This window comes from Eleginops maclovinus, chromosome 20 (assembly GCF_036324505.1).
Source record: "Eleginops maclovinus isolate JMC-PN-2008 ecotype Puerto Natales chromosome 20, JC_Emac_rtc_rv5, whole genome shotgun sequence".
Taxonomy (NCBI): domain Eukaryota; kingdom Metazoa; phylum Chordata; class Actinopteri; order Perciformes; family Eleginopidae; genus Eleginops; species Eleginops maclovinus.
Window position 1 is genome coordinate 14,551,517 of NC_086368.1, and position 14,010 is coordinate 14,565,526.

General features: G+C 38.0%; 2 protein-coding genes and 1 long non-coding RNA gene across 4 annotated transcripts in view; 1 reads left to right on the forward strand and 2 right to left on the reverse strand.

The window, feature by feature from the left end:
* arhgef25b (Rho guanine nucleotide exchange factor (GEF) 25b) overlaps positions 1-3,883 on the reverse strand; it is a 34,909-nt gene extending 31,026 nt beyond the window's left edge. For both annotated transcript variants that reach the window (XM_063910407.1, XM_063910406.1), the window contains exon 1: positions 3,535-3,883. In XM_063910407.1, coding sequence (XP_063766477.1) covers positions 3,535-3,628 — 94 coding nt within the window. In that variant the 5' untranslated portion in view covers positions 3,629-3,883. The remainder of the gene's footprint in view (positions 1-3,534) is intronic.
* A 1,843-nt stretch (positions 3,884-5,726) lies between these two features.
* Positions 5,727-10,199, reverse strand: LOC134882607 (uncharacterized). The gene is made up of 3 exons (XR_010168178.1): positions 9,518-10,199; positions 6,687-6,842; positions 5,727-5,817 (listed from the first exon to the last, which is right to left on the reverse strand). It is a non-coding gene; the product is annotated as an uncharacterized LOC134882607 (long non-coding RNA).
* ankrd33ab (ankyrin repeat domain 33Ab) lies at positions 7,938-13,823 on the forward strand. Its single transcript, XM_063910411.1, has 5 exons — positions 7,938-8,155; positions 9,488-9,796; positions 9,906-10,035; positions 10,621-10,761; positions 12,241-13,823. Exons 2-5 carry the CDS (start codon positions 9,536-9,538, stop codon positions 13,062-13,064), a joined length of 1,356 nt encoding a protein of 451 aa, XP_063766481.1. The 5' UTR covers positions 7,938-8,155; positions 9,488-9,535; the 3' UTR covers positions 13,065-13,823.
* Positions 13,824-14,010: the final 187 nt, after the last annotated feature.

The following is a 14,010-nucleotide window of genomic DNA, read 5'->3' on the forward strand; positions in this document are numbered from 1 at the left end:
TCGCAATACATACAAATACATCCAGCATGAAGACCCAGTAACAGTTTTCACAGTGACGCGGGATATCTACCCTTCATGACACCACTTCCTTGTTCCCAAAGCACTGCAGGCTGTGGATTGTGGTCATCCCTCAATGTTTTTGTTTGCTGCTCAAAAAATGTCTCAGCCCACTCCATTTACCCCGACTGAAGGTCACGTTAAGGGGAGAGTTTAGAGGAAGAGGAGAATGACCACAAACAGTCCTTACATGCAAGCATTCAGTAGCTCAATTTTTTTATTTAAAAAATAAATACAATACATTTGGTTCAAACAATCATCAGTTTAGACCTTGCACTTATCAAAATATATTGTGTTTATTTCTTTGTTTTATTTTGTATTTTAATTTAATTTAATCTATATTTCCTGTCTGTAAAATGTGCAGCCACTGGCCTGTCCTTTGCTCTAAAAATATATAAAGGGATCATGGGAGTTTGTCAAAGGATTCAACTTCTCTTGTTTCATTGGTTCAGGAGGTTTTCACCAGAAGACAAATTCGCCACAGAGGTAGCCTCCTTACCAAAATTAACAGACCTGGTTATTGAAAGTAATTTCAATAAATACTAAATAAAGCAGGTTCAAATAAAAGCAGTGTTTCTTTAACTCTGTTTGTCTAAATCTTAACAGATGTCTTTAGGTTTGAAATTCTTGGATGACGTTGGAAGACACCTCAACAAAATATATAACATTGGTCTAGTTGTTTTTAGACACTTCAATGTGGAAATGTAACACCACTTAATGCAAGTCAGGTTCAAATATAGATCAGGCTGCTAGTTGTTAAGCAAGAAATACTTGCAAACCACCAAATTGTAGTTTGACTTTGCCTCTGTTTATGAATGAGCTCTTAGTTACTAAACACTTTTGTTCTTGTTAGTCATCATGTTTACTTCTTCACATACTGGCAACGATGACTTCACACACACTGGTGGACTAATGGACTGTTAGTCATGGCAGTTCCTGAGCCACAGTGATGTATGTGTAATAGGACAGTCAGATTTTTTGGCAGGACTACATTTCCAAGCAAGTTCCCCGAAACATACTTTATCTGGAGGTGTATCTCTGCCTTTATAAATAGCTGTTGGACATTGTGCCAAATTAAATGAAGCACAAAATGAGAGATCACAGCCTGAAGGAGTTATAAGAATGAAGTCTTCAGGGGGTTTGAGGGAGATTAGAAAGCCATAAAAAAAAAAACATAGGAAAAAAGACAAAAACACATAAAAACAAACACTTGAAAATGAAAGAAAAAGTGCTCTTCAAAAATAGCATTCTCCCAACCTCAGGAATAGAAAAGGTAGGAAAGAAGAGAAGTAAAAAAAAGAGGCGGTTCAAACCTGATCGTAACTGCTTAGCTTCTTTAAACAAAAACAAACTCATCCACACTCACGAAAAGGTTATTTATAGAGTCAAATGTAAAGAAAACACCACATTGTGGCGTGCGGTATCTCAAATAAAAGTATCTAACATTTTCTGTTAAGCATTTTGAAAAAAAGAAAAGCAAGGCATCTCAAACCATTTTTAAATATTCAACACATTTATTTGCAGTGTCTGTCAGGGCAGCTCAGTAAGAGCAGCTGTGTAATCACTCCCCAACAACTGGAACAACAGAGGATTTAAGGGACGGGGAAGTAATGGGACGTGCTTGTGTCTATGTGTGTGCATGTTTGAAAGTGTGTGTGTGTGTGTGTGTGTGTGTGTGTGTGTGTGTGTGTGTGTGTGTGTGTGTGTGTGTGTGTGTGTGTGTGTGTGTGTACAACTGCAGATTATGAAAAATACATTGGTGTTTTTGCATGCAGTCAAAAATGCTTCTGATATAAAAAGAGCAACCAACACTATGCGGGACAAAAAAAAAGGGGGGAGTGAAAAGCCATATATGTTTTCTTCTTATCGTGTGTTTTTTTACGTACTCATTGTATAAGTCCTAGCTAATTGGCTTTAGCAACTGTTAAATGAATAATGCTATAGTAAGAAGCATGACTGAATCATATAAAAGCAGATACAAAACAGAAATGCTAATGTTTTCTTCATAAAACCTCTTAGTGATGCGGATAAATATCGTAATGAAGATGATCTATTCTGGGTCTAATAAACCTTCATCATCCTGAGATGGTGTCTAAGTGTGTGTGTGTGTGTGTGTGTGTGTGTGTGTGTGTGTGTGTGTGTGTGTGTGTGTGTGTGTGTGAGTGTATGTTTGATGGGGGTCTCTAAGTCTTTTTTTAGGGAGCGGGTAGTCGAGACAGTGACTCATTGATTCCTGTGTTTCAGAGGATCAGTGATCAGAAGCATATTCATAGATAGCAGAGGTCCAGATGTGTCTCTATCACTGACTTCTGTAAAAACATGAATCACTGTGTGTGTCTGTTTTACATCAACAGACAAAATCAGACAGTTAACCGTCAAATGTATTTGACAAAAAAATGAATCACTCTGTAGCTGCCTTGTTTTCAGTTAACAAACAATACTGCCACTGTGTCAACTTGGATCTCACTATATAAAGTCTCTCTTGGTGTTTCATGGAGTCTACTTAAAGATGTATACCCACTCCTCAGCCCTTTCTTGTTTTCTGCTCGAGACATGATCAACAATCGAAAATGAGCATTTTAAGAAACACTTGCATAACAATGCATAAATAGCATTGTGCATGAATGTAAGTCGCAATTACAATGCTACTTTGATGTCCATATAATCTCTGACTAGCTGCAGCACACTATCTTCTAGTAACATTATAGGCTGATTCTGCTCTTATACTCCTTCCACAAAAGTAGCCATTTTTGGTTTGCTGTCCATCATAACAGTTCAAACCCTTGTGTAAGCGTAACAGCACCATTTTTTACAATCATTAAACAAATACAACCATAATAGTGCAAACACTAAGATGCTAATATCAGCCTGGACCCTTAGGAAGACTGGAAGCTAATGTGAAAAAATAAATAAGAATATGAGCTTAGCTAAGGGGAGTATCCATTATGTTTGGGAAGGGTATAGAAGTAATGCCTAACAGCGGATAATAAGTGTCTTTTTAAGCTTTTTTTGCATCAACAGTGTAAATGCAAAACGTTAATGACTGGTATATCAGCCTCAATATAATTATGAAAGTATTTCTCTACAAAGCATGATGTCCACCCATGCACTTGTTTGTTACTTATTTTGTTTGTGTCCATTTATAAATCCTGTTGTTTGTTTGTTTTCATTCTTCATCATTTTCTCCTGAATAATGCTGTAATCATGAAGGACACACAGTAGGAGGTACGTTCTTTTCCCATAATTAGTTTTCTCTAGTTATTTAATGTTACTGACCTCTCATTATGACATGCACAATGACAATAATAATATGTTATGACAATAATAATGCATTAAAATATGTTTGCAAAAAACAAAAGATTATTTGGATATCAAAATGACTGCAAAACGTAATGTAGAGCAACAAAACCCCCCCAACTCTACTCCACAGTCAGAGAACAACTACAGTAAAATTCCTCTTGAAGAGCCACAACGTACCTCTCACTCGAACAAAGCAGCAGCCACATTTGCCGAGCAGTTTCCTGAACAGGTGCTGACACCCACACCCTCGCTGGTGCTGACCCCCTCTCATGATGATCCACTGCTGCTGCTGCACTCAAGACTATATGAAGCACGCATCATGCAGGACGGACACACACACATAAGCACACATCCACACCAACTATTCCTGTGGTAATACCCAGAGGAGATGAGAGGAAAGTTATTCCACAATCATAATCCAAATCTGAGTAAACCAATGAGACAAAAACAAAAAAAAGCAGTTTTATGTCCCATGATTTAAGGAATAACAGGGGAGAAACCCAGAGAGACGCTCTCCTCTCGAGCCTCTCTGTGTGGTCAGATTACGAGAGGGTCCCAAAGTAAGAGAGGGAGCAACAGTGAATGGGAGGGTCTGTGATGAGGGAGGGTGGTGGCTAACAGGCTGTACTGCTGTGAGAGCATCTGTTTCCCAGCCCCACCTCCTCTCAGTCCTCTCCCCTCCCTTTCTGCGCCCTCTCCCCTCTCTATTCAGACCTCCCTCATCAGCCTCCCTTCTCAGTGATCGCCCTGTGGCTCTAGGAGCTTTGGTGCTATGACAATCTTTGAGTTTTTCCTTAAAATTATCAAACTTTCTCTTTTATAAAAGTTGTGCGTGTGTTTCCGATATGGGCCAATCATGTTTTATCGTATATTTTTAGCTTTAATGAGGTTTTATTGTCGTGTCATCTTGCTGAGTTTCCTGTTATGTGCATGTTTTGACTCTTATACATAAATAAAACAGATCTAAATTAAATGTTGTTGCGTGCTTTAAGGAACTGTACATATTGTCCCAAGCAAGGAAATGTAGAAGTATTTAAAGTCACAGGTTTCCAACCTGGGGTCAGAGCTCCCTCAGGGGGCCACAAGATAATTGTTAGATGATCCTTTAGCTGAGCTAGCAACAAACAATCAACATATGCAAACTGCATTGAGGAGTTACCAGTAGTCATACGCTAGATTTAGGGGTAATTCTGGGAAATTGACTTGACTTCTACTTATTTCGAGAAAATGTTAGACAACCAAATCAGGTGTTTGTGCACAGAAACCATGACACCGTCTGTATGTAACTGACTGTGTAACGCTTTTCACTAAATCTAAAAGCAACCCCACTTATGCAGATGATATTGTACTACAATTATGAATCAAATCCGATCAGTCTTTTATCCAAACTGGTTAAGAACTTTCATCTCTTATAACGCAGATGTCTGCTCTTCTTCGTCACTACAGTTACCAAAACATTTCCTCTGTTGAAGAAAAACAAACATGCATATATCCCACACACAGCAGACCGAGCTGGCAGGATGGAGGCAGACCGTTTTAATCTCAAAACCAAGATTAAGCATTCACGAGTAGATGATCTTCTGAGCGCAGCTGTCCAAGCACGTGGCAGCCGGTTTGATTCGAGGTGATTTCACCATAAACTCATGCGAACCCAAATACGGACAAAGACAGTAAAGAGCAAAATATAAAACGCAAAGAGGAGAATCTGTCTATAAAAGAGCTGCCATTTCTATAAGGCACATTAGTTTATTAGACAGCTCCCCGACACACGCAGATGGATGATAGATAGATAGATAGATAGATAGATAGATAGATAGATAGATAGATAGATAGATAGATAGATAGATAGATAGATAGATAGATAGATAGATAGATAGATAGATAGATAGATAGATAGATAGATAGATAGATAGATAGATAGATAGATAGATAGATAGATAGATAGATAAGCACATATCTGCGTCAGAGATCGACCAGCACAACCCTGGAATCTCAAACCACTGAGGACAGATTAGAGCTATAAAAATATCAAAATGCTCTTGCTCTCTTGGTCATCGAGCTAAGCTTTTAAAAACTCAGCTGACATGATGATCCATGTGAGCTGAAAAGCACTGATCTCTCCACAATGTAGGATTACTTTATGTTCATGCATGTGTATGTGGGTGTGCACGCAGCTAATGAGCGACAATTTACTCATTAGGTTATTTGTATTTTGTTGCTTTTAAAAGTTTTTGTTTTTTTTCCTGCTGTGTTTTGTGTACAAAATGAAACATTATTAAAATCTAAACTCTTATTTGATTGCATCATGTGTGACATAAAAGAGGCACACAGTGTTTTACTGTTACTGGTCTTACCTCTGCATGCTGCAGCCACACTGGTCCTTCTGGCCCACTTGAACGGCGTCTGGATGTCCTGATTGTTTTCATCGGATACAAGTTTCTCCCGGCTGGTGTCTGAAACCTTATACAAATGACAGATTAAACAGATTTAAATAAAAATACACCTTCTTCCATTCTAAACCCTTTTTTTTTAGCTGTGTTAAATTTGAATGTAGACGTGTGACAAATTAAGGAAAAGTTAAATCTAACTGAAAGAGGGTTTGAGCTATATAATTATATCAGTTTTCCGCTCTATTTAACCTCTCCCTCCACCCACCTCTCTCCTATTTTTGCCTCAGCACGAGTGGTTTCTTATCTTATCCGAGGAATTTCCCTGATAGGACTAAACTGATAAGACAACATCAAATCACTGCACTGCAGCTTGTCTTTTTAACAAACAAATAATTTACACATTTGAATCTTATTGATATTGAATTAATAGGACTATGTTTTTTTAATCTTTATAGAGGGAAATATTTGACCAACGCAAGGCTAGGATCATCTCACACAAACAAATGCATGTAGAAGTTCAAGCATGCAAACTGTTGTTTTGTGTTATTAAGAGATGGGTCTTACTGCGTTACTGCACGTCACACAATTTCAGTGTATGTAAAATAAATTAGTAGCCACTAGTTAATATAGCTTATAATTTTAAGCATTGAGGCGTTTCCATCAGACACTCACTTTGTCAACCCTGTATCCTAGAAGTTGTTCAGTCCTCCCTTGCACTTTTGCCAAGGTCTTCATTTTGCTTCCGTTTCCTTTCCGTTTGACCTAAAGGGGCTTCCTTTATCTTCCCGGTTTTTTTAATTCAGTTTTCTTGACTAATTTAAGCATGCATGCCTGATCCTTTGGTTCAATCACAAAAAATCAGACAGAGGTTAAAAAGCTATGGAAGACGGGTCTCTGTCGTGCTGCTTGACGTCCTACAGAAGAGAAGTACAATCTAACCTCTGCTCTGTACCAGGTCTTCTTCTCCTCCGGGCAGATGAGGACAGCTGTTCAGCTGCAGAGGGATGTGTCCTCAGGCCCTTCTGGGTAAAAGGAGGGTCAATCTGTCCCAACAGGTCCAGCCACGTCCCACAGGTCCCATGGGCTAATTTCAGTCTGTGACAATTCCCAGAGAAGGAGTTTTAACTATTTCCCAAAACTTTAAATAGATCAGCTCATACTGCCTATATGATTTCCTTCATTTATTTGCTATTCATAGAAATACAAAAAGAAACAGAATTGATTTGTTCCCAAAAGCCCCCTTTTTATACTTTTTTTATTCCACATCCTACACAGAACATATAATGCATTTAACGTCCTGAAACCAGAAACGATTCAAATCTGTTAAACCTCACTTCATGTAGCGAGGATGCACTTTTATATCTAAATCATACCCATGCAGTTTGAACATTACTGATATTTAGGACGCATAACAGCTCATCAGTTTCACTCTATTAGGACCAAACTTTAAAGTCTGAGATCAGAGGCGTGTGAATTGTGTGAGAGATCCCCACCCTGTGGTAAATCAGAGAAACATCATGGCTGCTCTGTGATCCGACTTCTGTTGCTTTTTGAACTTTTGAGTCTGTAATCTGACCGTCTTAATTAAATAGATTCCTCTGATCCAAGCAGTTTACAGTTAACATTTTATACATTTACAATTGGATTATATGAAGAATAAATACTTAATACTGTATGTGGCTTCTGTTTTGAATAAGAACAGATTGTTGTCCACATACATATAATGTTAATATAAATATTTTTCCATATTAGAAGTATAACAGTTGACTTTTGGTTACATTGATTAGTTGAATATATTTGAAATTCTGACTTACAAAAGACCAAACGACAAATCAAGAAAAAGATAATGTGATTAATCTGCGGATTAATGATTGAATGATTAATGATGATTGTTATCCCTATTCAAAGCTTTTTTGCTTGTGCTCCTTCATCATTTTAAAACTGGAATTAACTTTCAGATGCATCAAATAAAGTGAGGTAAGATGTCATGGAACCTCAAGAACCTCACTTTAGTTTAGCCAATCAATCAAACAAACAAACAAACAAACAGGTTAAGTTCCAGGTTGAATACACACTCTGGTGTTGTACTGAAAAGATGTATACGGCAATGAGCACAGAGTAATCCTCTCCATTAAGCTGTTGTAAGTGGGATGAGCTGAGCAAAGGATAACAAACTGCATCTCTGTAACTGCATCTCAAAGACTCCTCCTCTCAGTTTTATGTCAACACGTCAACATGTGGGATGGAAATTAGTAAAGTAGCTCTATTTACAGGCCCAAAGGGAAACTGTGACTTCTCTGCTGATCTGAAAACATAGCGGGAGTTTTGGAGGAAGTCAGAAGTCACAGCGGTGTGACAGACACCGTGGAAACTGATCTTCATTAACAGCGGATTGATGACCCTTTATGGTGAGTTTAAATGACTTATTTTCATATACCAGTTGATTTGATCAAAGTGACTGTACATACAATCACATTGGTCTATGACATAAAACGCAGAGCTGCAACAAGAACATCTGAATCTAATTTAGAGATTAGCTTAAATATCATCAAGTCATTTTTATGCTAAATTGGTTGAATTGTAGCATCTCTAATGTGTGTTGCTTTTCTCTGTTCTTATGTATTTGATTATATTTGGGTTTTGGATGGACCAACACAGGATATTAAAGAAATATTCATTCTCTGAACTATTTTCGACTTTATATAGACCAAAAAATGAATCAATTAATCTACACAATAGAAAAGTACATTGTTCGATAATGAAAATAATTGAGAGTTTAAGCCCCATTGACTTGTCAGATGAACTGTAAGACTTTCAAAGATCTTAATAGAAATGTGCTTTCCTGTACAACATGGTTGCTGTGTGTTTCATGAAAATATCTGGAGAACCAATGTCAGTTATCCGCTTTATACATTTTGAATTTTCGCAAATCATAATTTTGTTTTCAGTGTCATAAAAAAACTTGTGTAGTGGAAACACTTGCATGTGATTACATAAATATGAAATACATTTTAGTAGCCATACATTAAAAAATTAAGAGCATTTCAGTATTATCAGTTTCTCTGTTTTACAATTCATAGGTATGTCTTTGAGTGAAAGGATTTTTTTTATTTTTGTATAGTATTCTATAAACTACTGAAAACATTTCTCGGTGTTTAAATTCAACAGACACTGGAATGGCTGCTGTACATGTAGAGATTGAAATTTAAGAAACATTTGGAGTGGTCTCTTAATTTATTTCCAGAGCTGTAGTTTTAACAGTGATGTTGCCTTCAAAAATCAGTAAGATAAAAACAAGAGTTGAGCAAGGCCACATGTGACTGAAGCTATTCTGAGGTGGGTTGTTCCTCATTTAGCCCTCCTGTATTCAGCAGGGCTTTTAGATGCTGATCCCGTTACTCAACACTGAGGCACACTGAGCTCATACAACCACACCCACTACGTGACACACACATAACACACCCCTTATCCCTGACTGACAGACTCATGTTTCCCTTCTTCAATACAATAAGCAGAGTTTTGACAGATCTGGATCCTTCTATAAACAGCATGTGGTGATTCGCCAATGACTTCACGTCTACAATGAGGCGATTTTAACTTGGTGTTATGAGTAATCTTCAGGGAAAAACAGCATCCTTTCTGAGTTCCCTGTCTCTAGGCTGCAGCTGTTTTGCCTCAGTTGCTAAAGACAATTTCCAGTAGTTGTGCATGACTAATTTCTGATTTGTATTTTCTTGTAGATGTAGTCAAAGAAAACACTATTGTCTCACCTGTCCTGCTCTTGGAAGATGGCCACTGCAGCGCATGACCCCCACCTGGGCTCCGGCACAGATGAGGACGATGAGTCTCTGTTGGGGAGCGAGTCTGATTCAGACAGCATCCTCTCTGACGACTCGGTGCTCCCAGACTACACGCCGGAGAGGACAGACAGCCGTGGGGAGCCGACACTTTATCGAGCATGCGCCCGCAACGAACCCTTTGCTCTGAGAAGAATTCTGGAGAGGGGGGTCACAAAAGAGGAGGCCACAGAGCTGGACATCAATGGCTGGGTGAGAGTCTCGTTCATTAATGTGTATATTCAGAATCTGTAAATCATAGCTCACATTATCGTAAACAAAAACACAGGCATTAATCCTTATCGTTGTAAATCCCAAACAGAATGGCTTGATGTTGGCTTGCTGCAAAGGTTTCATTGACATTGTGCATGGACTCTACACCTGTCCCTATATAGACATAAATCAGCAGGACAACGAAGGTAACACTGCTCTGATGATCGCATCCCAAGCAGGTAGGTCATAGCTATACAAACATTAACAACATTTAAAAAATAAAGTTCAGTGATAAACACGGGAAGTGCAATATAATTAAGGTGTAGCTTGATAGTAGCTCATCCCATATACAGCATAATGGGAATTTTAAGACTTAATACTGTGTAGGATTGACTGGCAGCATGTAGCATAAATCCTCTTTTAAAACTTTTGATAATACAAATTTGTAACGCACAGTATATGACTACTTTTGAAAAATTACAACCCCAAAAAGTTATAAATTGGCAACAAAAAAAAATTCAAATGAACTCCAACATTTAGCAGACCCAAAAGGTTTGTGTTTTTGCTATTACTCCTTACACTACATTTGTAGCTTATGTTGTGATTTGTTCTAAAATGTAATGTTACACTATGAAATATATTCACTGCAACTTTTTTTAACTAAAGAATAGAATATTTGCACTACATGGATGTGTCTAAATCCACACACTGGACCTTTAATACAGTTAGAACTTTAACTTGATCCAACTAGCATTTTTTCAAATAACATATATTTTCTGACTCACTGCTGAACAGATCTCTGAATTCTGTGTTTTTACCTGCAGGTCATATCAACACAGTCATGTTTCTTCTCAACTACTATTCGGGCATAGACACTGAAGTAAGGGATTGTCGAGGTTTCACAGCACTCATCAAAGCGGCTATGACTGGCCGCTCTGACGTAGTGGCTGCCCTTGTCATGGCTGGTAAGTGTTTTAGATAAAGTCCTGAGGGCCTTGGAAAACTTAAAGACGTTTTGCATTATATCTTCAAATTTACTGGAAAATGTAGGAATTGCTGGCATCACATCAGTACATCTCATCTTTATTGATCTTTTATTTTAACTACACGTAAAGAGGTAATTTGACATTGCTATTTACAGATTTATAAATTATACCACTCTACCCTCTAGAAAAAAAAAAGATTTGTTTACCAAAATCTATTTTAGTGACATGGACATTTAAAATAATATTTAGATACTTTAAGGCAACTTTTTAAAACACAATTTTTCTCTGATCTTCTTCAATCAATAAAAACAATCTTTGACTTTTGACAAGGTTGCACTTTCAAAAGAGGCGCTGTACTATGATATTATTGGACTGCTTTTTTAATACTCTGACATTATCAGATTAACCAGGGCCCTTACTACCCTAAATAACAGTTACAGCTCCGGAGGTGAGAATAGCTGAGCCCAAGGTTTATCTGTTTATCTGTCTTTGTATTTGGAGCCAGCAAATTGTCGGCGAGTAAGTGTGGCAGTGACGCTGACCGGCTTAAAGGATCTTTCTGAGGACATTATCACATCTTAACATATCCTCCAGTAACCTCTGATTTACATGTCTTCAGGGTGGTTGTAGATCAACCAATTGCAGAGCTATTTGTAGACTGCACACATTTCCTAAAATCTCTGCCATAATTTAGGCTACTGTTTAGCATTGCAGTAGGACTGCAAGATAAGATTATTTACTGTATTGATTAATCTACTGTTCATTTTCATGGTTAAATAACAAATCTTCTGGTATGTGAATGCAAAAGAGAACTCCAAAAATGTCCTTCATAATTTCTCATATCTGACAGTCACATACAATAAAGAAAAGCAGCAGCTGGTCTAATTTTAAACCAGCAAAATTACTGAAACAATCAAGAAATGATTTGTCGGCCACTGCCTTTTATCAAAGACGACATTTCAACAGGTTAGATTGGGTAGAGCCAAGCTGTCAATCATTTAGTTTCAAGCTCGTGCAAGGACTTTGCCTGTTACTTTAGAATTGTGTCTCTCTGTGGAAAGATTTAATTGGTCCTAGTCAATGTTATCTGTATCTGTACTTTTCCCACTGTAACAAGTCAAATGTCAGCTACAAAAAAGGCCTATAGAGTATGATTATGTTAATTAGCATTTTAAATTGACATTTTTTAATGGCTGCATTCAATTAAGGTTTGTGCATTCTAGCTTGCTGGTATGACAGACTGGGACATTTACTGTGAACTGAAATAGAGTCATTATTCATTTGATTAATGGCAAGTGTGCTTTCTCTGCTTTATCATGCCAAAATGTCCGCCACAAAGAAGGTGCTCTTTGGAGTTCCCAATAGAAATATTTTTCTCAAAATAAATAGATTTTTATTCTCTGAATTTAAATGAACCCTTGTATTATTAATTCCTTCATTCCACCATCTATATTACAGGCGCTGACATAAATGCAGTAGACTCCACAAAAGGAAAAGGCGCTCGGGACTGGGCACTGAAAACAGGGCGCTATGAGACCCTGCAACGTATCCGTCGCCTTACTAGGCGACCAAAAGCCGAGCAGTTCTGTGAAAGGTATATCCCTGAGTGGCCTGAGCTCAACGAGAGGGTAGCTAAGGCCAAAGCTGAAAAAAGTACCAGGGAAAAAATCTCCCAGCGGATCAAAAACACATTCGGATTCAGAATACCTCGTGACCCCGAGGACAACGGGGCCTTGGACCACATGGTGATCATGACCACCTGTGTCCACAGTCCACTCATTTCAACTGGATGCCGTCCACTCTGCCCTACTAGCCCTCCTGAGCTGGGGAAGAGACGCCTAGCTGTGCCAGAGCTGGTGAAGAAACACCCAGAGAAGGAATTAGAAGAGAGATCAGTGTGCCACAGCAACGGCTCTGTATCGCACATCATTCCCACAATCCAGTCTGCAGAGTCATCCTCATTGACGTGCTGTGCTGAGGCCGATCGGCGGAGCAGCCTGCTCGCTTCCAAAGTCAATACTACATTTATTCCCCGCAGTATGGCAAGAAAAAACAGCGTGTTCCCATCTGGCTGCATCCCAAAGATTGACATCGTCAGGCCTTCAAATGCAACACCAAAGAAAGAAAAGAAGAAAAAGAAGAAAGAAAAGGGTTTCCTAGAACCTCCCAAGTGGAGATACAAGGAGATCAAGGATGAGAAAAAGAAGGAGAAGAAGAAAGCTGAAAAAGAGAAGGTAGAGAAAGAGAAAAATAAAGAGAAAGACAGGAAGGGAACAAAATAAGAATTTCAAATAAGAGCTGGTCCCATTTTAGAACAATATTTCAAGGGCTTTTGTCTTTTTTAGTTTAGCTGAAGATAAACAGGACAGAGAGAGATGGGAAGACATACAGCAAAGGGCCATGGGATTCAAACCCGGGCCACTGCTGATAGGACTCATCAACCCAACACTATGTAAATATGTAATGTAATAATAAGTGTTTATCTCAGGGAATGAGATTTTCAAACCACATGTGTTTGAAAATACTCAAAAATATATGACCTATAAACCAAAGGGGCGATAAAAAGAGGAGACCTTTTCTTTTATGACTGAATGACCTCAAAAAAGCACTATTGAGACTCTTTGGGAGGTCTTAGAAGCTTTTAGACTAATGTTTAAGATAAATATTACACATTTTTTTATAGTAAGGATAGAAAAGGTGAGCCATGAATAATCCATAAGGAATAAAAATAAGTTTTTTTATGTTCACAATGTAATTAAATATTTATTTTATTTGCGCATTTGTGATGTCTACCTCATCATGTAAAATACAGGCAGAAGATCACATACTGTATGTACACCCGGATATCCATACCCATGTAAGATGTACATAAAGAAATGTGCTATAGTTCACTTGTTCTTTAAGCTGAGTTGTTGTATGTGTCTTTTTTAAATAGCTAGACTAAAACAAATTGTAAATAATGTACAGTGTTGTAGCAAACACCGTACATTGCACAATGGAGGTTTTGTTTAACGTGTTATAGCCACTTTTTTGATATTGCCAATGCCATAATCAAATGAAATCTTCTGTTTTTATTAACTCTGTGAGAAATAAAGAAAACATTGATTCCTTGATGTGAAATGCCTCCCTCAATAGTGTCTCTTTGGTTCAAATGACTATGTGTAATCTGTGTTGCGTAGCTGGCAGTGATTAACTGCAAACGGAGTTACCACCAAAGTCTGCAGTCTC